General features: G+C 55.8%; 1 protein-coding gene across 3 annotated transcripts in view; it reads right to left on the reverse strand.

Moving 5' to 3' along the window:
- Positions 1-2,331: 2,331 nt before the first annotated feature.
- VIPR1 (vasoactive intestinal peptide receptor 1) overlaps positions 2,332-21,623 on the reverse strand; it is a 32,527-nt gene continuing 13,235 nt past the window's right edge. The window contains exons 3-13 of one of the 3 annotated variants that reach the window (XM_036867666.1): positions 19,905-20,012; positions 13,782-13,888; positions 12,290-12,393; positions 11,732-11,864; positions 9,012-9,165; positions 8,417-8,477; positions 8,146-8,212; positions 7,681-7,772; positions 4,682-4,811; positions 4,409-4,450; positions 2,332-3,751 (exon numbers count right to left, since the gene is read on the reverse strand). In XM_036867666.1, the coding sequence (XP_036723561.1) occupies positions 3,560-3,751; positions 4,409-4,450; positions 4,682-4,811; positions 7,681-7,772; positions 8,146-8,212; positions 8,417-8,477; positions 9,012-9,165; positions 11,732-11,864; positions 12,290-12,393; positions 13,782-13,888; positions 19,905-20,012 (1,190 nt within the window). In that variant the 3' untranslated portion in view covers positions 2,332-3,559. Of the gene's footprint in view, positions 3,752-4,408; positions 4,451-4,681; positions 4,812-7,680; positions 7,773-8,145; positions 8,213-8,416; positions 8,478-9,011; positions 9,166-11,731; positions 11,865-12,289; positions 12,397-13,781; positions 13,889-19,904; positions 20,013-21,623 lie in introns of those variants that run through there. The other 2 variants (XM_036867665.1, XM_036867667.1) reach the window with 2 other exon arrangements.

Below are 21,623 nucleotides of genomic sequence, written 5' to 3' on the forward strand. Positions count from 1 at the left end.
GGCCGGGCTGTACCAGTGACTTGCTGGCGATCCCAAGCAAGTCCCTTCCCTCCTCTCTGGACATAATCTGCCCTGCATGGGGGCTGGGGCATCGCCAGGATGGCCTCCTGACCCATCTTTCTCATCCCCATGGCCTGCAGACGTTACTGTCCCTCTTTCTGGGAGGCTGTGTCCTGGCTATTAATATCTCAGCCATCCCTGGCCTGATCAGGGTGTTTCATGACTGCCAGCTGTGGCTCCGGCCCGCTCCCCCGGGAGAAATAAGAGGAGTTGCTGTACCCACATGGGGGTGGGGGGCGGGCCTTGCTCATTAAAACAGGACCCGGGCAAGTGATGGGGACTGAGGCGCTGAGACCAACTCTTCACCCCACCTGGCCTGGCCCACCAGATGGAGGTGCCTGGGGATACAGACCCCCTGCACCTCACCCCCCCGGGGGCTGCCCTGGTCTCCCTAACTCCTGCCTGGGCCCTGTTGCCTTAGGTCAGTTTCCAACAGCCTTGGGACTTCTCCCCAGATGCCCCACAGACATTAGCTTCAGCATGTCCCAAACCAGGTCCTTCCTCACCTGGATGACGGACTGGCAGCTTTTCCTTGGCCTGTCCCCAGGGCCCTTCTCAGCAGCCCGAGTGGCCTGCCCCAAACCCACCCTCATCCCCTTGGCCTCATTTAAGAAGTCCCCCCTGAATTCCTACTGCAAAGGGCTCCCCGCACCTGCTCACCTCGATTCAGGTGTTCCTGGCATCTCTCATGCTCCCTTGGGATCTGGAGACTACTACCTGGTCCTCAGGGACCGCCCCTCACCTGGGAAGATGCTCCCTAGCCATTCTACTGGCAGACTGGTCACCCTCCTTGGGCAGCCTGTCCCCTGGAGTGGCAGGAGTCATCCACATGGTGGCCGTCTGTGCCAGGATGGTGAGGGGCTACTTGTCATTGCCTTCCCAGAGGGAGCCCACCTGAGTTAACTGGGCTTTGCCCTCAGGGTCTGGGTTCAACCTTGGTAAAGGGTCAGGGCCTAGCCTGTGGGCAACCAGAGGTCTGGTTCCACCTGGGGTCACAGCCGGGTCTGGGATGGGAATCACTGCCACAAGGTCAGGGGCCTTGGTCTGAGGGCCAGGTCCTGGGTCTCCTTAATCCCAAACTGTCCCTGGGGTCATCAATCCTGTGTCCTCACCACTTCCTCTCTCTTGTATCTTGTTCTGAAATGGAGCTGAGGAGAGAGGTCTGCCCTCTGTGTCAACTGGCCTCCTGGGGAGGGGCCCGCACTCTGGGAGCTGGGAGCTGGGCTGGGACTAGGTATTTGGGCCCCTAAGGCCAACCTTGGTGATGTCCTTGAGGCACCACCAGGTGGCAATAGAGATGAGCTGGTCTGGTCTGTGCCGGGAAAGGCAGGAGAGGGACTGGGGAGCTGGAGGAAAGAGGGGCTGCAGGAGAAATTCTGCTCATGGTCACCCCTATTCCACTCCCATTCCATGCGCAGCCTGGGATGTCTGCTCATGACCTCTGCTGGCCAGGGACAGTGTCTCACCTTCTCCCCATTCCTGAATGCTCCCCACTCCCAGGGGTTGGGGGGTGGGGAGCTTTTCACTTCCTGCTACCTCCCAGGCGGGGCCCCACTCCTGTCCTCCCTTTTTTGTCCCTGTCTTGGGTCTGTCTCTGTTTTATTCACTTTTTACCCTCCTGGCTGGTAACTCTGCTTCTCCCCAGACATGACTCACTAATGGTGGGATTTCAGGCACGGTGGTGGATGGGCCACGTCCAGGCAGGAAGGTTGCAGGAAGGGGAAGCCAGGGAGGTCAGCTGGAGCAGTGGCTTTGAATCCATCCCTTGCTGACCAGCGTCATCTTCTTTGCCCTGCAGCCTCTGTGTCTAAACCTTTCTATTCGCTGTATTGTCTCTGTTTTGGTGACATCTGTTCTGTCCTCTATCTGCCACCTCTTGGCAACATGGTCATCTCACATGTGCTCCTTGGGCGCAGGTACCCCCATGTAACCATTTTTGGAACCGAGGGCAGCTCTGTCAGCTGATTTGTATAAATCCAAGAATAGAACTATCTCTTCTTGGTTGGATTCAGGGGGTGGGAGGACACTATGAGGATGGGGTATAACTTCACCACACTCAGAGGAGAGAGGGTACCACTCAACAAGATGTGAGTTGAAAGCCCTTAGAACTGTGTGTTCCTCACATGGAAGCCAGAGGGGTGGTGGCACCTGGCTTCAGTGATGTCTTGGACCAGCCCTTCTTGGAATGGGGGTGGGGGGCGTTGCTGCAAGTTGGAAGCTGGTCTCCATTTTAGCCCACATGGGAACACCAACCACCAGGAAAACCAAGCGAATTCAACCCAGTGTTTATTGTTGCACAAGCCTGTTTGCAGTCCCAAGGGGATCTTCCAGCTGGGGCGTGGGTAGGAAGCCGTGTGGCCACAGGGGTGCAGGGCGGACACAGGACATGACAACCACCAGTTTCTTGTCCAGATGGGCTGGAGGACTCCTCAGCCACACTCCAGGGAGGGTGGGGTGGGAAAGGGGTTTGGGGGATGGTGGTAATAACAATATCAGTGGTGATACAAATAAGTAAGAGGATCCAGCTTGTTACAATATATCAAAGGCAGCAGTTAAGAGTCTGTGCTTTCCCTTTCCCGTCAGCAAGATCTGAGTTCAAATCCTGTCTGTGTGACAAGATGAGGTACCTGCTCTCTGTGAGGCTCACTGTGAAACAGGGACAGTAGTGCCCGCCTTGCTGGGTTGCTCTGAGGATTAAGGGGCCCAAGAGTGTACATCTCTGAGCCCGGTCCTAATAGTTGGCCAGCCAGGGGCAGCTCCCACAGCCCATAGGGATTGGTAGGGCTGGTGGCAAGCTCCTGAAATTGTTCCAGCCATCCCGGGATGACTCCACTTTAGCGGGGACTATGAAGATAGCTGCCCTCCCCAAACTAAAACCCCTTGTTTACAACCGCATCTGCCGGAGGCAGAAAAACTCATTCACCTTGAAGAGCTGGCAGCTATGAGGAGGCACTGAGGGAGGGGACCGCATCTTTGGAGAGATGCCTGAATGGTGATGCTTAACCCAAAGAAAACTGACAGCAATGGTGGAACTTCAGGCACTGTCGAGGTGGCGGTGGCAGGTGACCTTTCGGGGCAAGACCTTTGTCCCCTCAGATCACACTACGTTCCCACATGCATTGTCAGGGGATAGGCGGTGGCCCTCCTCGGATGGGTAGTGAGATCTACCAGGGGGTGGAATCAGGTGAGAGTATGCAGATTTCTCGCCCTTAATGGGCAGAGGGGGCCTTTGGGGGCGGAGTCTGAAGACTGAGCTCCACCCCGCATCTTCTAGGTAGGAGCTCCCAGCCCTCCCCCATCTATGCGTCCTCGTCTTCCCAGGCAGGCGCAAGGGCAGCGTTCTCCAGGGGCTTCCGGACAGTGAGCTGGGGGTGCCCGGGCAGCCTCCGAGCTCAGGGCTGGGGCTGACCTCGCCTGGCAGGCCTCTGCCCCCGGTGCCGCGCGGGGTGGGGGGCGGTGCGGATGGGAGGGGCCGCCCACCCGCCTGGGCACCTGGCGGTCAGACCAGGGAGACTTCGGCCTGGAAGCTGGAGGAGCGGCGCGCGCCGGGGCTGACGCGGGTCAGCATGGAGACCTGCGTGCTGCACGTGGCCCCGCTGCTGCCTGCTGACGGGGGCTGGTACTTGGGGTCCCAACACAAGACGCCCTGCAGATGCCAGCGCCGCCACTTCCGCCGCAGCTCTGCCTGCACCTGGGAGAAGGGAGGGTGGTCAGGCCCGCCCCTATGAAGCCTCCTGCGTTGCTGATTGGGCTGCGCTCCGTCTAGGGTGCGTGAGCCAGACAGTCATAGCATCTTGGGGAATCTACCTTGAAAGGCCAGATGCTACCTTGGGCAGTGCAGAGATGGGACCTTCTAGGGGCCAGGTCAAATCCAGGGATTGGAGTCGGGGGAGGTGGGAGCCAGAGAGGATCAGAGAATTCAGTCCAGGGAGGGAGAGGTATGCGGCCCAATCTCCTGATCCCTGCCCTCCAGCTCACTGGAGCTCATCCAAATAGATTTCTGTGCTTTGTAACCAGGGCTCCACAGTGACTCAGCCTTCACTTCACCCATCCCCACTCACTCTGCACACAGCCACCTAACACAGCACTTCTAAAACTCTGATGTGCACATGAATCCCCTGAGGTTTTCTTAAAAGCAGATTCAGAGTCAGCAGGCCTGGGGTGGGCCCAGAAATCAGCATTTTAAACAAGGTCCTAGGTGCCATCACTGATTTACTAGTCTGAGGACCACACTTGGAGTAGCAAGGTTTGACTCTTCTTTGCTCTGCACATATCCCGTCAGGGGTTTTGGACCTTGGGGCTACCAGAGTTCTGTTCCTTGACCCCCCAAGGTCTGAGAGGGGCTTACCTCGCCATTGAGGAAGCAGTAGAGGATGGCCACCACAAAACCCTGGGGAGGAAGGGAGGGGGAGAGGTGAGGTTGACAGACCCTGGGAGCCCCAAACCCTGCCCCACTCCTGTGTTCCCCTGGTGAAACAAAGGGCTAAACATACAGTTGGTGCTTAATAAATAGTTATTGCAATGAAAAGATTGGAATCTAGCGGCAAGAGGCCAAGGCCCCAGGTGAATTTCCTCCCTTAAAGCCCAGAGAAGAATGCAGCCTTAAGTCCACAGTTCATACCTGGAAAGACCCCACGACGAGCTCAAAGACCATTTTCACTTCAGCCTTAAAGTTGTCGGGGAAGAAGGCAAACATGATGTAGTGCACTCCAAACAGGGGAATCAGCAGAAGGGTGGACTTGGCCAGCCTCCTGGGGGCAGGGGAGGGGCAGGCAGTGGGTATGGGTGTCCACACATGTGGGCACATGGGGCACAGAAGACGGAGACAATGACCAGGATGTGTGAGGATAGACTGTTGGTTCCCATCAGTCCTATGTCCACAACTGTTTCTGTTCCCTATCTGCAGTGCCTATGACCTCATGCCCCCTGGGCCTCCTCCCTTGGACTTCCAGCTCCAGTGAAGGAGGGACAAAGGGAAGAGGTGGTTTTACCAGAACCCAAGGACAGGGCTACCTGGAAAGGGTTGGGATTCTGATGGTAGAGGCCTTAGTAAGCGCTAAAATCAACGTGGGAGGAGTCCCTTGAATGAGATGGAAACATGTTGAGAAGGGCTTCTTGAATGACCTTGAGCCACAAAGAGATATAGTCAATGCCAGAGACCATGCCAGAGTCAATGCTGGAGCCATGAGAGAAGGTCTGTAGCTTCCCTCCCCTTTGTCCTATCTAATCCCCTTCCAGAGCCTCCCACTGGTCAAATTTAACTAGAAGTCAGTGGATAAAGAATCCTAGCAAATGTAGCTTGCAAGGAGAGAGAAACTCCTCTATTTTCACTTTCTGGAGGAGAGAGTATAAAGGAGGGCCAGGGCTGAATCCCGAGGATTACGTGTAATAGTGGTATTTCAGGCTCTATGGCCGCTAATGGGGATAGTTTCTTGAGCAACAGGAGATCCTGGTTTCCCTTCCCCTGGTCTCAGTTTCTCCAATCTGTACAATGGGTCAAGTGTATGCTCAACATGGTCAAGTAATAGAAGTGCGGCCCACTGTAAACTTGGAAGCACTTTGGGTGCTATGAAATACAGTGCATTTATGAGAGACCAATACTCTACTGGAAATGAGGGCATTTGGGAAGGAAGTTTTTGTAATTGGGTTGCTGACCACAGATGCCCAAGGCCACTTGGGAGGATGACGGGTCCTCAAGTTTGTGTCTGGTCACCAAGGATGACTCAGGGTCAACTAGTAAAGCCCTGTCTTTGGCTTCTCTGCTGTATCCACTTCCCCAGGAGTTGCCACCTTTTCTGGGATTACCCCTTTCCCCTCCCCCCCGCTCCCCACACCAATACACGCACCCCCAGAATTCTCTGCAGGACCAGCTCCTCCTTCACCGGCCATGTGTGCTCAGCAGGGTCCACAGTCACTCTAAATGACCTGCCCCTTTCCCATGGAGCAGAGCTCATCCTGGTTCAGGCCTCCCAGCCACTTGACCTCATAGCTGGTCCAGGCAGTGTGAACCCACAGTTCCCTGGCTGCGAGAGGTCTGAGGAGCGAGTGTGTCTCTGCCTCTGTCTCTCCTGCCTTGGCAGTCAGTCCAGGTAGGCCTGGCCCTGGGCCTGAGGACCCACAGCAAACTGGGGACAGAGGAGCTGGCCTTGCCCCTCCCACTCCTTCCTGGACCTGGTTCCCAGCCACGCCAGTACCCCGAGCACTGCCCACCGCTCCTTGACTGCAAACCTATCCCACGCGCCTGAGGCTGACAGATGGAGGCTTTCTTTAAACTGAAGGCTTGTGGGGAGGTAGAGAGTGGGAGCTGACAGTCTCTCCGCGGGGAGCTCCATCTCCTACTCCCCCCACCCCTTCTGCCTGCCGACAGCTGTTCAGTTTCCACCTCACCCACGTGGACCTGGTGATGACCGGCTCTCTTTGCCTCAGATTCAAGCCCTTTTGAGCAGCTGTATGTTGGGGAAAACAAGGCCCCACAGGGAAAGTAGAGGAAGAGGGGGCACAGGCCTGATGTGCTACCCCCTGGCAGACTGCAGACCCCCGCAGGGCCTTCCTTTCTCAAACTGGAAGGGAAGCTCCACCTCCACACCCCGAGGGAGGAAGTGCTGTCACACCAGGAACGGGAGTCTTAGTCTCATCAGAGAGAATCACAGGATTCCAGAATAGAATCCTAAATCCAGCAGCTCGTGACATTCTAGCCAGGAATCTTAGAACCACAGCACAGATTCCCCAGAGAGAAGCCAGGCCCAGGAGAACATTCTGGATCACAGGACTGGAAGGTCCCTGTGGGACACCCCAGGTTTGTCTTGTCTGTGCAGTGCTGATAATCAATCTCCTGTTCCCATCTGTGGGCACACAGACCGACTCACACTCCCACAGCCACCCCCTTCATGTTTCTGTAGTTCTATCTTCCAGCCTTGTTGTTCTCATGAAACCCTGCCTGTTCTCCAGGCCCCCCAAGCACAGGAAGAGCCCTCACACCTTTCCAAGCAAGGATATGACCCCTGTCCCACAGACACCGTGCCCTCCCCCTGCCAAGACGATGTGCTCCCAAACCCTAGAGGAGGAGGGAGTATGTGTCAGTTTCCTCACCTGTGAAATAGGGACAATTTAGAGGAGACTGTACAGATGAAATGAGATGATGCTTGGAAACCCCGTTGCACACACCTGGCATGTAACCTGTGGATGCCGTTACTACCCTCAGGGAGGACTGAGTCCCGAATATGGCCATTTCCTTGGTAGACTGGGGGCTCCCCCGGGGCACGCATCTACTGTGCCCCTTTTCTGTGCCAGGCCCATGCCAGGGACTGGGCACACGGTGTGAACAGGACACAGGTTATCTACTGTGTTGTCGAGCTCCCTGGCTTGACAGCAGATACACAGCGGGGCCGATCACCTGCTAGGTAAGTCATGCAGGAGAAGCAGACCTGGGACTCATGGGCCTGGTGAGGGTGGGACTGGGCAGGGGACACTCGTGCACTGAGCCAGGCCGTGGGGGCAGAGGTGGGCAAGAGCAAGGTGGCTTTTTGATGCTTCTGGAGGGGGACTTCCAGGGGACGTGGGATGATTTGTGGACTGGGGCTGGGGATACCGGGAGAGCCGGGGCCCTGGGCCCATACTCACGAGTATGGGCTGCTGTCACTCTTCCCGACATCTGGGGCCCGCAGTTTGTGAACCAGGATTCTGATGATGCGAACAAAGAGGATGAAGTTCACCTGGTGGTTGGGGGCCGTGGTCGGGTGGTCAGAGAGGGGAAGCAGGGTGTCCAGCCCCCTGGGCTGATGGCCTGTCTTCTTCCCCAGGGCCCAGCTATCCATCCATCTTACCTCTCCCCTAGCTCTTCCCGCTTTGGGAAAGTCATCCAGGAACTCTCCCTCACATCCCTAAGGGCTGGGCCTCCCAATCTGCTTTCTCTACTCTAGAGGAAGAACTGGTGGGGAAAGGGATGGGGACAGTCCTGCATTAGGCATTGGGAAGCCTAGGGTTCAGTTCTGACCTAGACACGAATTTCCTGTGGGACCTTGGTCAGTTGTCTACCCACTCCGGGCCTCAGTCTCCCCATCCCTAAGTGGTGGGAGGAGGCCTTACCAAGATGGAGGCGAGGATGGGGGCCTTTATGATCCACCACAGTGAGGAGATGATGGTATCCCAGCATCTGGGCAGGGTATGGTGGGGGAGAATGAGAGAGATTGTCCTTGGCCAGAGAGAGTCAGCAGTCCTCCTGTTGTCCCCGGCTCTGCCCCCAAACCCCTTAGAGACCACTGGCCCAGAGTCTGTTCCTCCATGGTCCCCCTCATCCACCCGGGGGATCTGCCCCGAGTGACAGCAGCCAGGAGGAGGGGGCAGGGTGACAGCTCACCCGTAATCCTCAAAATGGATCCTGATGATGGTCCACACCATGGTGAATGTGCTGGGCACCCCTGTCAGGGCCAAAGGAGAGAGAAAGAGGAGAGGGTGTGGCAGGAAGAGAGGGAGATCAAGGAGGAAGAACCAGGAAGAGGCAGGGAGAGAAAAGGGTGGGTTTCCAACGTGGCCACCTATGGTGGCATATATAGGTAGTTCAGTGCGCAAAGATGCCTCACTGAGCGGGTGACGCTCTAGGTCCGAGGGACTGTGTCTGCCTAAAGGGGACTCGTTTTCTCATTTTGGCAGAGGCACTGTAGAGATCAGCAGCGGCCCTGTGTGTTTCAAGGACTGGAGGGGAAATGGAAGGCTGCTCAGAGAACCTGTCTGTCCTACAGGTCAGCTCGAGGTGCAGCTGCAGCCAGAAGGCACCTGCCCAGGGGTCAGACAGTTGGAGGACTTTTATCAACCCATGGCCAAGTGCCTTGCAGGCAGGATCTGCAGCCCAGCAAGACCTAAGGCGGCAGGCTGGGTTGGTACCCACCCCCCTAATGAGCTCCCCAGGCTTTGCCCCCTTGTTCCCAGCCTGGCAGCCCTCCCTGGTACCATACCCCAGCCGATGAATATGTACCCCCAGAAGTACTTCCTCTCGGAGAAGAAGGAGACGGCAAGCAGGGTGTGCAGGTAGAGGCCCTCCACCAGCAGCCAGAAGAAGTTGGCCATGACACAGTACTGGAATAACACCACGGCTGCCTTACAGCCCACCTGCAGGGGGAGGAGAAGAGGGGGCCTCAGTGGAGCTAGCAGGGGCCCCAGCTTGCCCACATCTCTGTCTGGGGTGACAAACAGGATTGCAGTACAGCCAACTTACTCTCTTAGTTATTTTTGTATTATTCCTTTATAAATATACTCAGTGGTTTTCCCATTATCCCTAATTTTAGATCATCTGATGCTTTGGAATAAGCTTGCAATTTTAATTATCCACCCATCAATTTATCATCTATTCATCTTCCTATCTATATATCTATCCACCCACCTACCCATCCAACCATCCACCTACCCACCTATCTATTTATCCATTTACTTACCCACCCACCCACCAGACATCCACTGCCAACTCACCCATCTATCCATCTACCATCCATGCATCCATCCATTAACTATCTATCTGCATCCATCATCTTCCATCTACCAGTCCATCCACACACTCACCTGTCTATCTCTCCATTCATCTACTATCCACATACTAGACATCCACTACCAACCCACACACCTAGACATCTATCCATCCATTCTTTTATCCACTTGTCCATCAATCTGCTCATCCGTCCACCCACCAATACACCCCCACCCATGATCTATCCAATTTTTCTTACTTTATCCATCTATCCTTCCACTTAGTCATCCACACACTATTTACTCAGTCATCCAGCTACCAACCCATCCACTTACCATCTCCGCTACTCATTTATCTTATTCTTATTATGACTGAAGGTAGCTGGAAGACGTATGAGGGAGAATTCTTGCTTGCATTAGCAAGAATCCCTTGAAAGTGTAGGGATATGGGCTGTGGACTGTGGAGTGGGGTTTAGATGGAATTGTTGGGGGAAAGATGGGGACGGAGAAGAGGGAAGAGGAGGGTGAAGTAGAAGTTAGGAAAAAGAGGAGAGTGGAGGGATGATCATTCCTCCTGGGGGCCAGAGGAGCTAGAGGAAGAAGGGGTTCCCCAGGCAGGTGAGGACAATGGAGGAGTTAGGGAGACCCCTGGGCAGGGCAATCAGGGGCTCTGGGCAGCCCAGCTCGCATGATTAGAAGGTCTTCTGGGCCATCTGTCCTCTCCCAGAAACTATCTGCCGTTTCAGATTGAGCCCAGATACCTGTAAGCCAGAGCTTAAAGCCACGCTCCTCCAGGAAGCCCCCCTGCTTTCACTCCTCCCTGTACCCAGAACACAGGTTCCCACCCTTTCCTCCTGTGCCCTCGGCTTTGAGGCACCCTCAGAGAGCAGCCTACCCTCCTCTCCCGATGGTTGGAAAGTCCTTCCTCAGGTCTTACTTCAGTCCCTCCTGTTACAGGCACTCTGTTTCCCCCACCTTCCCTCATCTGCTTTACAGCAAGAATAACCCAGCTCTTTAACAGGACAATTATCTGTGCTTCTCCTTGCCTTAGAGAAGCTTCACAGAGCCGCTAATGAATCGGGAAGCTCATTTCCACGACTGTCCTCAACAAGTGCGCTGGAGGCTGCTCCCCAGGCTCCGGGTAGGTCTGAGCCCTGCTCCCAGGCGGGATCATCTGAGGCGCTCTGGGAATGGCCAGGGTGGCTCCCCTGGGTGTTCCCTCCCCCTTGTCGAGATGTCTGAGATACCACCATCACTCTCTAGAGAAAGTCACTTCTTTTTTTTTTTTTGGCCACACCTCGCGGCTTGTGGGATCTCAGTTCCCAGGTCAGGGATCAAACCTGGGGCCTTGGCAGTGAGAGGGTGGAGTCCTAACCACTGGACGGCCAGGGAACTCCCTGGAGAGATTCACTTTCAATTTCACTCTCTGGGGAGAAGGTACTTCTGACCCCTGAAATAATGCACTGCCTCTGAGGTCACTCATGAGGCAAAAACTCACTGACCACAAGGGACGAATGGGAGCCAGGGCTGGTCTTGAGCTCCCTGTCTCAGCTCAGGGGGCACTCAGGGAGGGGGCCCTGAGCACAGAATCACCTGGAGATGGATCCCTTAGTGATGGGCGATGGATTCCTTATATGCTCTCTTAACCTCCCTTGCCTAGGAAGGTCCAGAGGACTGAGGGCAGGGGAAGAATAGAAGAAGAGGAGGGCTGTGTGGGCCTGGACTGGCTCCAGAAGGCAACGGGGGGGAGTAGGAAGGGGCGCACGGTGAGCAGAACCATGGGTATGAAGATGGCAGAGAGGAGGGATGGAAGGAAGCTTGAATGTCCTTGCACGATGGGGAAACTGAGGAAGGGATTTCCCTAAGGTCACACAGGAAGTTAGCAGCAGAGGCGGGAAGGGGGCTGTGGGCTCTGGCACAAAGTGTACCACTTTGCACCCAGGAGAGGTGTTTCTCATTGGCAGGAGTGGGTGTGTGAACTCCCAGATGGCCAAGCACCATCTCCTGCTGCTGGGAGGGAAGTGGGATCCAAGGAGCTGGCAGGCAGGGTCGGAGGGGGGCCATCTTTGGAGAGAGAGAGAGAAAGAGAGAGGGAGAGAGAGAAAGGGAGAGAGAGAGAGAAAAGGGGAGACAGGAGGGAGGCGAGGGAGAAGAGGAGATTCAGGTGAGAGATGGCAGAGGTGGGCCAGGGAGGTGGGCCTGGGCGGGTCCTCACCGAGCCCTTGGAGCAGTGATCCGACTCCCCGCCGTCGAAGAGGGCCAAGTCTTTGATGAAGACAGCGGTGGCCCTCAGGATGAACGATATGAAGAGATGCATGTGGATGTAGTTCCGTGTGCAGTGGAGCTTCCTGTGGGAGGTGGTCAGATCTGGGAGGCCGAAGGGGCCTCAGACCCCACCCCAACCAACACGTCCAGTGCTCTGAGGAAGGGTAGGGCTTGTAGCCTCTGAATGCAGACCCCACCCTGAAGGGCGGCCCTGTCCCCAGGTATCCTACCCATGTGTGCAGCCTGGCTTGCAGGTGCCTCATTCCAGGGCACAGGCCCCGCCCTCTGGTGCCCTTTCCCCAGGTACAGGGCATCCTGTGAGGGATGAGGCCGACACAGGTGAACACTTCGAGCACCCTGCTGTCTCTAGGGGAGGCTGGCCTGGCGGAGGCGCTGGGGCAGGACTGTGTGCTGCCTGGGAGCTGACAGCGGTGGGGGCAGAGCAAGCCTGGGTGAGGAGTGACCTGGCTGGTCTGCTCTGAGACCCGTTGCAGGAGCTGGTCCTCACCTGAACAGGCTCAGGATGGCAGTGGCGACCAGGAGGGTGGCGAGGGACAGGCTGTAGCCGACGGTGTAGCCGGTCTTCACAGAACTGTAGAACATTGTCTGCTGCTGCTAGAGGGAGGTGGGTGAGGATCTTGGGTGGGGGTGGGGGGACTCACCTAGGGGGTGTTGGCAGAGGCGGGGTGCCCTATGCATCCTGCCTCCCATCCCTGCCTTGGCAGATGAGGAGGCTGAGGCCCAGGGCTCCCAGGAGTAGCTGAGTGGCCCCTTCCAGTCCCCAGAGCCCCTTCCTCCCTGGTTTCCACAGACGAGACAGGACTGCTTCCCAGGGTGGGGTGGGGGTTAAATGCCCTTTCTCTGCTCCTTCACAAGGGAAATGTCAGTGGGGGAAGCAGCGAAGACCCCACACGACCCATTGGTCCATCCATTCATTCTTCAGTCACGTGTCCAACAGCCCTTCTGGGCCAGCTCTGGGCTTGGCATCCTCAAGCACAAGACTGCTTGCCCTTCAGACCCCCCCCATGAGGCCCTCTCGCCAAGTGGTGAGGGATGGACAATCGTAAAGAAGACGCTAGGGGGAGAGTAATTTCTCATTTGGGACTCTCAGAGGCTGGATTTAGCAGGAGGAGGGCAATCTGGCCTTTCTGGGGAGGAGGGACAAAGCTGGACACCAAGGGCTTCCTGCTGGCCCCTCCCCATGGACACACAGGCAGAGCCATGGTCACTGGGCAGCCCCTCCTTCCTCCCCACCTTCCACACCCTGCTGGAACAGAAGCCAGTGGTCAAGAAGGATCCTGCCCGAGGATCTGGTGGGCTTTTAAGGCCTCTGAGGAAATTGCTGCCCTCTTGGGAGGCGTGAAAGCCTTGTCTGTGAAGGGCTTTGGGGGTGGGACAGAGGTCATCACAGACAGACTACATTCACCCACCAAAGCAGAGAGGGGTTCCTAGCTCGGGACTTAAGTTATACTCCAGCCTCACCATCAGTATCCTTCCCTGGCTCCTGGCCCCACATCCTTACAGAGACCACCTATGCTTCACCTGCTCCAGGGCAGATCCCCATCCTGGGACTGAGGACAATGGTCTTGTCCCTGTCCCTGCCCCTGATTGGCTCCTGGGTATCTGAGGCTGGTTCCTTCCAGGATCCGCACCTCAGTTTCTCCTCTGCATGTGGCAGGTGGGATGGGCTCTGTCTGCCCTGCCAGGGCTGGATCAAGGGTCCCATGAGGGAGTGGGGTGGCCTGGCCTGGGGGTGCTGCTTCAGCTTTGATGCTGTGAGTCATCCTCCTGGAAGCCCCCTCCTGGACCCTGTCAGGGGAGCCAGAGGATGCGCCCCTGGGAATGTGGGCCTGGAGAGGGAGGAGGCTTGAGGAAGGCAGACCCTGGGAGTCCTGGCTCCGACATGGAAGGCAACCGTGCCCCTTGGGGGGAGAGAGTGGAAGGAGCTAGCAGGCCCGGGTACTCTAGTGTGTGTGTGTGTGGGGTGCACTGAGGCCCACCTCGTCCAAACTCGATGCGTTGTCATCCAAGCCACAGGCAACGGGGTAGGGCCCAGGCTCCAGGGGCGTCCAGCCCTCGTCAGTGCAGCTGCGGCTCACGTTGCGGCCTGGGTGGAGGGCAGGGGCAGAGAGGAGAGAGGTTGAGGCAGGGAGTGGGTAGGTCGGCGGAGTAGGCATGGGGCCTGGCTGTCTCTGTGCTCAGCCCTACTCTCACCACCCCCCACGGCATCAGGCTCCAGCTGTTCTGACCTAGACACCCAGGGCATCACGGGGCAGCCTGGGGCAGGGAGAAGCACCTCCAGGGCGGCCAGGGGACGCACCAACACAGATGACAGCCAGAGCAGACATTCCTGCCCCTTGTCGTGTCTGAACCTGACCCCAGGTGCAATTTAAACTCTGATCCTTGTCACAGGCAGCCTGGATCCTTGGTGTAGAATGATCCCCGACCCTTGTCATGAGCTGAATGCTGACCCCCGTCACAGGGCCACGGATGCTGGTGTGGCAGATGCTTCCTTTGTCTGTCCTGTAGGTATAGACAGCAGCCTTCTGGCTGGGGCAAGGGGCCCAGGCCTGCCCAGTCCTCCTGGGTCAGCCTGCCTGGGACTACGGGTCTGGGTTTCCTCCCACGCCTGGGGGCTGGGGGTTCAGATGTGCTGCTGGAGAGGGACCAAAGGTGAGGCAGGAGGTGGGTGGGCGTCGGAGGACCTCTGATAAGGGCGCAGGTGTGAAGTCCTCACACACGGAGAAGGGGCACCTGCCCAGGCAAAGGCAAGTATGAGAATAATTGAGTGGCACACCATTGCAGAATCTCGGGGCTGAACCACTAAGGCTGGGGTTCCAGGACAGCGACACTGTCTGCTGTCCCTGGAGGACCAGGGCTGCAGAAAAGGGGCAGGACCACTGAGGGGCCATGTGAGGTGAGGGGTGACCCCAAGGCTCCCCACTCTCCAGGGAGGGGAGAGGCTGAATAGAAAATGGGTGAGCCAGAGAAGAGCCCTCTGCCCCCATCCCAGGACTCATTACAGAGGCACTGAGTCCAGGACACAGCCTTCCTGCCAGGCTTGTTGTGGGAGAGGAAAGGAGAAGGAGGAAGGAGGAGGGGAAGGAGGAAGAAGGAAAGGAGAGGGAGGGAGGAGGAGGGGAGAGAGAACAGGTAGGAGGAGGAGGTAGGAGGATGAGGAAGAAGGGGGAGGGGAGAGAAGAGTAGGGAAAGAGATAAGGCGAGGCGATGAAGAAGAGCCGAGAGAGAAGGTGGGTCCTGACATCCTTGCCGTCTAGCTCCTTTCTCACCTGCACCACCACCATCAGCACCACCAGCAGCACCAGCAGCACCATCAGCATCAGCATCAGCATCAGCATCAGCATCAGCATCAGCATCAGCATCAGCATCAGCAACACCATCACCATCACCACAACGCACGCTTTGAGAACTTTTCCCAGGTACACTGCACAGAGCACTGCAGGCATATTATCTTTTTGAAGCCCCTCAACCATCCAGTGGGAAAGTAATCCCATTTCACAGTTGAGAAGTAAGGCTCCAAGAGGCTGGTCACTTGCTCAAGGCCACATACATAGGACAGGGTAGGGCAGGTGTGGTCCCATAGTCTTCCCAGGTAACCTTGGCCCTCACCTGCACTGAGGTGACTGGGGACTTGTTTCGGGTGTCCAGGTGCAGAGCTGTAGGGGGCGTCAAGCCATCCTGAGCTCAGGGAGGGTCCCTGTGCATATGTTTAAAATTTCCAAACTTTGCCGTGTGCTCAGAACATCCCAGGTGATTCCCTATTCCCTATTTCTGTAAATCCTCCTGGCCACCATTTGAAAGAGGTTCTTGTCACCCTACTTTATGGATGAGGAACTGAGGGACAACTAGGGGTAGGGGGATAACCAGAAAGGAGCAGCCCATTGGGTCTCTTTCCTCTGTGAGGTCCCAGGGGTGGCAGGAAGGACTTTGCTGAGGAAGGGACCCTAGGCTGGGCCAGTTTCTTGCCCTGGTGGCCCACTTCTGCACAGGCCTCCCAACCGCACTGCCACAGGAGGCTCCCAGGGCATGAGAAAAATCTTCACACTGCCCCTCTGCACACCGGCCCTCCTCACCCCTTCAGCTTTCTCCCGTTGCAGCAGAGGGTGGGCCGGCCTGGAGGCTTCAGGCAGCCGCTCATCAAACTGCAGGCCCTCCTCAGCCCCAGATCTCAGGAGCTCACTGGGGACCCGGAGGCCATGCCCCTTCCCAGGAGCTGATTCTTGGGGGACTGTCCCCGACAGACTGGGGCAAGTAGGAAAAAGGGGACAAGGCCAAATCAGCCAGCCTTAAAGCGGGGGCACTAAAGCTCAGGCTTTGGGTTCCCCACTGGCTGGAGGGTCCAGGGCTTGATGAGACCAGGCCCATGACATAGTGGACACCTGGGATTATCATGAATTAAGCTAGCGAGCCTGGGTGACCCATCAGTGTCTACACAGCAGCTTCACATGCTTTCTGTGGGAGCAGCGGGGAGCAAACATTTATGTGTTAAGGCTCGTGATCAGGAGTTACCAATAGTCCCATTGGAAGGGGGGATGCCAAGGGTGAGAGAGGTTGGGTGACTTGCCCATGGTCACACAGCAAAGAAGCAGCAGGCCTGGGATGCAGACCGAGGTCAGCCCGACTCCACATCTTTTTGGGCTCCCAGCAGCGGCTGAAGGGGGACCTTGTCCCTTGGAGCCCCGATTGCCCAGAGAGCAAGGGAGGGAAGGGGATAGTGGGTCATCTTCAGGGCTGGGTGGCCTCTTTGAAGAGCCTGGGTCTGAAGCCCAGGACTCCAAGGGAACTGCTCTTGAGATGATCTCAGTAGAAGCCACCATGGGACCCTGAGGATCAGCCAGCAGTCTCTTCCCCAGTCTGGGCTGGGGACCGACAGACCCTGTGTGTGTAGAGGGGGATACGGAGGGTGCGAGAAAGGGCAAGGGACCTCAACCCTGTGCTGGGAGGGCCACTCCACATTCTCCCAGTCTCCTCCCGTTTGTCATGTCTCAAAAAAGAAGTCACGGCCGCCCTGCCCCCTCTCCTCCCTCAGTTCTCCACGTGAAAAGCCCTACTCGGTGACTGGGGGTCGAACTTGGGGGTCATTTTCTCCCCACTCACCTCTCTCCTCTCCCCCATCAGTCACCAGGCCTGCCCCAGCTTCTCTTTCCTCGACACCAGCACCGACCGTCTCATCTCCCCTGGATTAGGTAGGAGCCTCCTGATGGGTCTCCCTGTTTTCCTGCCCCTCCAACCCGCTCCGCACCCTGAATCCTGGAGGGTTGTTCTAAAATCTAGACCTGATCGTGGCACTCTCTTGCTGAAATCCTGTCAATGGCGCCCCACCCCAGCCAACCGGGGCAGACGTCTCAGGTTGACAAGACCTTCTTATCTACGGCTTCACGTGATGCTGCGGGGAGGAGATGTCCCACAGACCCCATAGACACAGGTAATATAGACTGTGGTGTCTTCTTATCAAAATAGCCCTGCTACTTTTTACTCTTAAAAAAAGTCTCTTCAAATATTTAATGGCAAAAACACCGCAGGTGAAAGACACGCAGACCACAAATAAAAGGACTAGACCTCCACAGTTGGGAGACTGGGATTGACATATATACACTACTATGTATAAAATAGATAATTAATGAGAACCGACTGTATAGCACGGGGAACTCTACTCAGTGCTCTGTGGTGACCTAAATGGGAAGGAAATCCAAAAAAGAGGGGATATGTGTATATGTATAGCTGATTCACTGTGCTGTACGGCAGAAACTAACAACATTGTAAAGCAACAATACTCCAACAAAAAAAAATAAATTGAAAAAAAAAGGACTAGACCTCCACAAACATTTTGGTGCCTTGGTGAGCAATCTTTGACTGGCCACCCCTCCTTCCCAGGCTCTTTACCCAGCCTGGCCAAATGACGTCTTTTAACTCTCTTCAGCTTTCCCTGTAGAACCAGGTCCCTTCCAACCCTTCCAGGGAAGACACTCCTTCCCCAGTCCTGTTACCCAGAGGGGCAGGAGTTGGGGTTGCCATCACTCCTATCCCACACTTCCCTTACTTGCAAACTTTCCTCTTTGGAATTGAGGCTCACACCTTCTTCATCTAGTTGCCCAGGAAAACACAGCCTCTTTCCTTTACATATTCAGCCCCTAGCCCAGTCTCCTATTTCTTGCCATCATTTTCAGAGGCTAAGGCTGCCAAGTATAGCTGCACAGGTTGTTCACTGCACAAGGGCATCTGGCTGATGAACACTGGGGGCTAAAGTGTACTTCATATTCAGCTTGTCACTAGGTAGGTTCTGGTGAGATGTTGAATCCACCTGAGGAAGGGCTGCCTTTCTCTCATCTGCCGAAAGGCTTGGTGTGGGCCCCCCCTGAGGCTGGCAGCCTCGGGGTTAGCCAGATGGTGGGCTGCAGTCCAGGTTCTCAAGTGAAGGATCTGCCTTTACAATTCCAGCAGGGACAGAAGGAACAGCATCAGGAGGAATGCAATTAGCAGGCGCTTCCAGGGATCCCAGGAAAGGCTGGTTGCCAGGCTCTGCTGAAGGGAGCATTATGAGAGCTGCCAGAGGAGCTCACCTCCTATCTGCCCAGGTGCTGGGTCCCCCTGGAAGAGGGCTGGGTTAGGTGGGGGCGCTGGCTTGGAATACAGCACACCTGTGGCTGACCCTCAGGGAGGGCATCCGGATCTCTCCTTCACTGCTGAGGTCACAACACCGGGCACTGGGGAGCGAAGCTGGCCTGCTCCAAAGAGACCATTTGGTCCACGTCCCGTTCCCACTTTACAAATAGGGAAACAGGTCCAGAGGGGCAAAGGCCACCTGGAGTGAGAGACTTTCTGCTCATCCTCTGAGCCCTTATCTAGGTCCCATTCATCACCAACCCTTCCCACCCCAGCCCTGCTCCTCCCTCTGTCCTCCCCCAGCTCACCAAACCCATACCTGAGCGGGGCACACTCGAGTCCTAACCCCCCTCCACCGCACCTTCCCGCTTCCCTCCTCTGCCCTGCTCTCCACCCGAGTCCAAACCATCATCATCTCTCGTCTGCCTTGGGGTTGGGTCTTCCTCTTTGTACTCCTAGAATCCTCTCTTTTCACAGAAACCAGTTATCAGTTAAAAACCCCAACTGGACTGTTTCCGTCGCCTGCTTAACCCCTGCAGTGGCTTCTCAGTGAACGTAGGAAAAGCCCAAGTCCTGTCAGTCCTTAAGGCCTGCGTGGTCTGGCATCTGCCCGCCTATCTCTTTCCTCTCCTCCCTCCCCTGGGCTCCCTGCTCTAGCCACACTGGCCTCCACTGAGTTTCCTCAGGGCTCATTCCATGGGCTGTTGATCCTCTGAGCGATCCCCCCGCCAGGATCTCTGCGGCTCTTTCCCAGCCCAGGTCTTCAGACCGCAGCTGCAGTATCACCTCCTCGGAGAGAGGACGCCTGCCTTAGGTTGCTTCCCTCTCTTCTCTCTCCCAGCACCGCTTATCATTTATAATACATGCATTTGTTTTCTTGCTAAACGCCTCTCCAACTAGAACGTGAGCTCCCCGAGGACAGAGCATTTTATCCCTCTGCCCCCCACTGTGCTTGTCTAGCTCAGTGCCAGTCAAGATAGCAGGTGCTTAATGAACATTCATTGAATGAAAGGATGTCTTACTGTGTCATCTTTAATTACTGGTAGCAAGACAGCCCACTTCCTAAAGAGGTTCCCGCTTTTCTTTTCTGCCTTATATGTGAACATTCACTTAAGCAGAACATGACAAGGTGTGTAAGAAAGGTCAGTTTCGCAAAGTCTGAAAGGTCATTGCCTCCGAGAAGTGAAAGACTCATTCATGGCCAGTCCCAAATAATGGGAACATGGCAGCCATAACTATCAGTCAATCAGTTATCAATTGCTGAGCAAATATTTAGTGAGACCTTCCCACGTGCTTATCTTTCTGTGAAGAGCTAATCGAATCCCATGAGTCCTTCAGAGAACTAATGTCAGTGCAACCTCTTCCAGGAAGCCGCCCCTGATTGCTCCAGCCTCTTTGAGCACCTCCTTTGCCTTCTCACTTCCTTGAGAGGTGAGTCCCCACTCCAGCCAGCTCTACTCCTGCCACCAAGCTCCTGCCCTTCAACCCGGGGTTCTTACCTTGAATGGGGGAGAAGAGTTTAAAGATGAGGGGGCAGGCCAAGACGACCACCTGGCCCCGAGGGGTGGCTGGCCAGCAGGTGAGGTTGTCCCACATCTTGCTGCAGCCTGTGGGATGAAGGCAGAGGACACATGGGTCAGCGTGGCCACCAGGTGCCTCCAGCCTTGGGGCCTGAGCCCACAGGCACCCACCCTTTTCCTCCTCCTCCAGGCTCCCACCTTGAGGAACCTCCAGTCTGAGAGGGGAGGCACAGCCCTGCCCAGGCTGTACAGGGAAGGGGGAGAAGGAGGCATAAGTACAGCCCCATGGTCCTCGGTGAGAGACGGAGTGCCCCCTGTGTGTTTCAAACAGTGGTGGGGTTTTGTTTGTTGCAGAGACTAGGGGGGCCTTCCCCGGCATTCAATGGGCAGGCGACAGGGATGCCAGGCAGGTACCCTGCATGGTCCTGCACAACGATGAATTGTGTAGCGTTTGGGACTTTCAAATGAGTTGCTGGGCGTTTGCATAGATGAAAACCTTTTGTAATGACCAGAGGCTAGACTCTTACTCCATTTGACATATAAACACAAGGTACTTATTGTACAGGTTTGACAGTACGAGTTTTCCAGGAATGCAACTGCCAAGTAAAGGGAGAGAAGACTGGGCTTCGTTGTGCTCTAAGAGTTGTTGTCACTAAGAGCTGTTCAATGTTTTGGAAAATCACGTTACCTACGGCAATGCTGCCGTGAACCTGGGTCGGTGATGCAACCAGCATATATATCAATCTATATTTAAAGCTCTCACAGTCCCAGAATTTATATTTATAGGTACAACCTTTAGACTATGTCTTCTTATCTTTTGGTGTGATTGTGCTGGAATGTACACATAGTATTCCAGCACACATAGTATTTTATTATACGTGTCTTTATTTTTGTTTTACGTTATAACTAGAACATCATTAACAAAACTGTGTGTCCTAAATTTCATTTTATAGTAGTAAGGGAGGCATTAGAAAATATTTGTTGTAAAAAGGAGCTGTTGGGTATGACAGGGTGATGGGTATATTGGGATTTAGCTAGTTCTTGAGGAGTCTTCATAAAACTCACATACAACACAGATGCCTCCAACCCGGTCACGCTGTGAATTGTGACAGGGGTGGTGATTAGGGAGTGAGTTTGGAGAAAGCCCCGCATCGCAGGCTGAGCTCTCCACTGTGTACCTATCAGCCTTGAAGGCCTGGCTGGTGACGGATGCACAGACCCCCTAGGGGTCTCTAGGGGTCCACTTTAATAGGCAGATGCAAATGCCACGGTTTTGCCTGTTCAGGGTCTGGGTGCCCCTGAGGAACAAGGACTCCTCTGGATGCCGTCCCCGAACGGAGGTTTAATTGCAACCCTGCCAGTCCCATAGATTTACTCAGGAAACCCAACCCCTGAGCTAAAGTCAACTCCAGCTGGGCCAAACCCAGCCCAGCCCAGGTCCGAAGGTTCCCAAGTTCCCAAGGAGGGGGCCTGGGGAGAGGAGGTGGAGGGACATCCCCACTTGGGGAAGAGCGTCGGGCCTCTGAATGCTGAAGTGGGCTGACAGCGGGGAGGGGTGCCTTCCGGGGCTGCGGTAGCCAGGTGGCACCTGCAGCTGAAGGCTGAGAAAGCCTGGATCTCCGCGGCCTGGCCGGAGCGCACAGCCTCCCTGCCTTGGGGACCCCATCCGCTACCACTCGTCCTATCCTGAGTCTTCTG

This window comes from Balaenoptera musculus, chromosome 11 (genome assembly GCF_009873245.2).
Source record: "Balaenoptera musculus isolate JJ_BM4_2016_0621 chromosome 11, mBalMus1.pri.v3, whole genome shotgun sequence".
In the NCBI taxonomy this organism is placed as follows: Eukaryota; Metazoa; Chordata; class Mammalia; order Artiodactyla; family Balaenopteridae; genus Balaenoptera; species Balaenoptera musculus.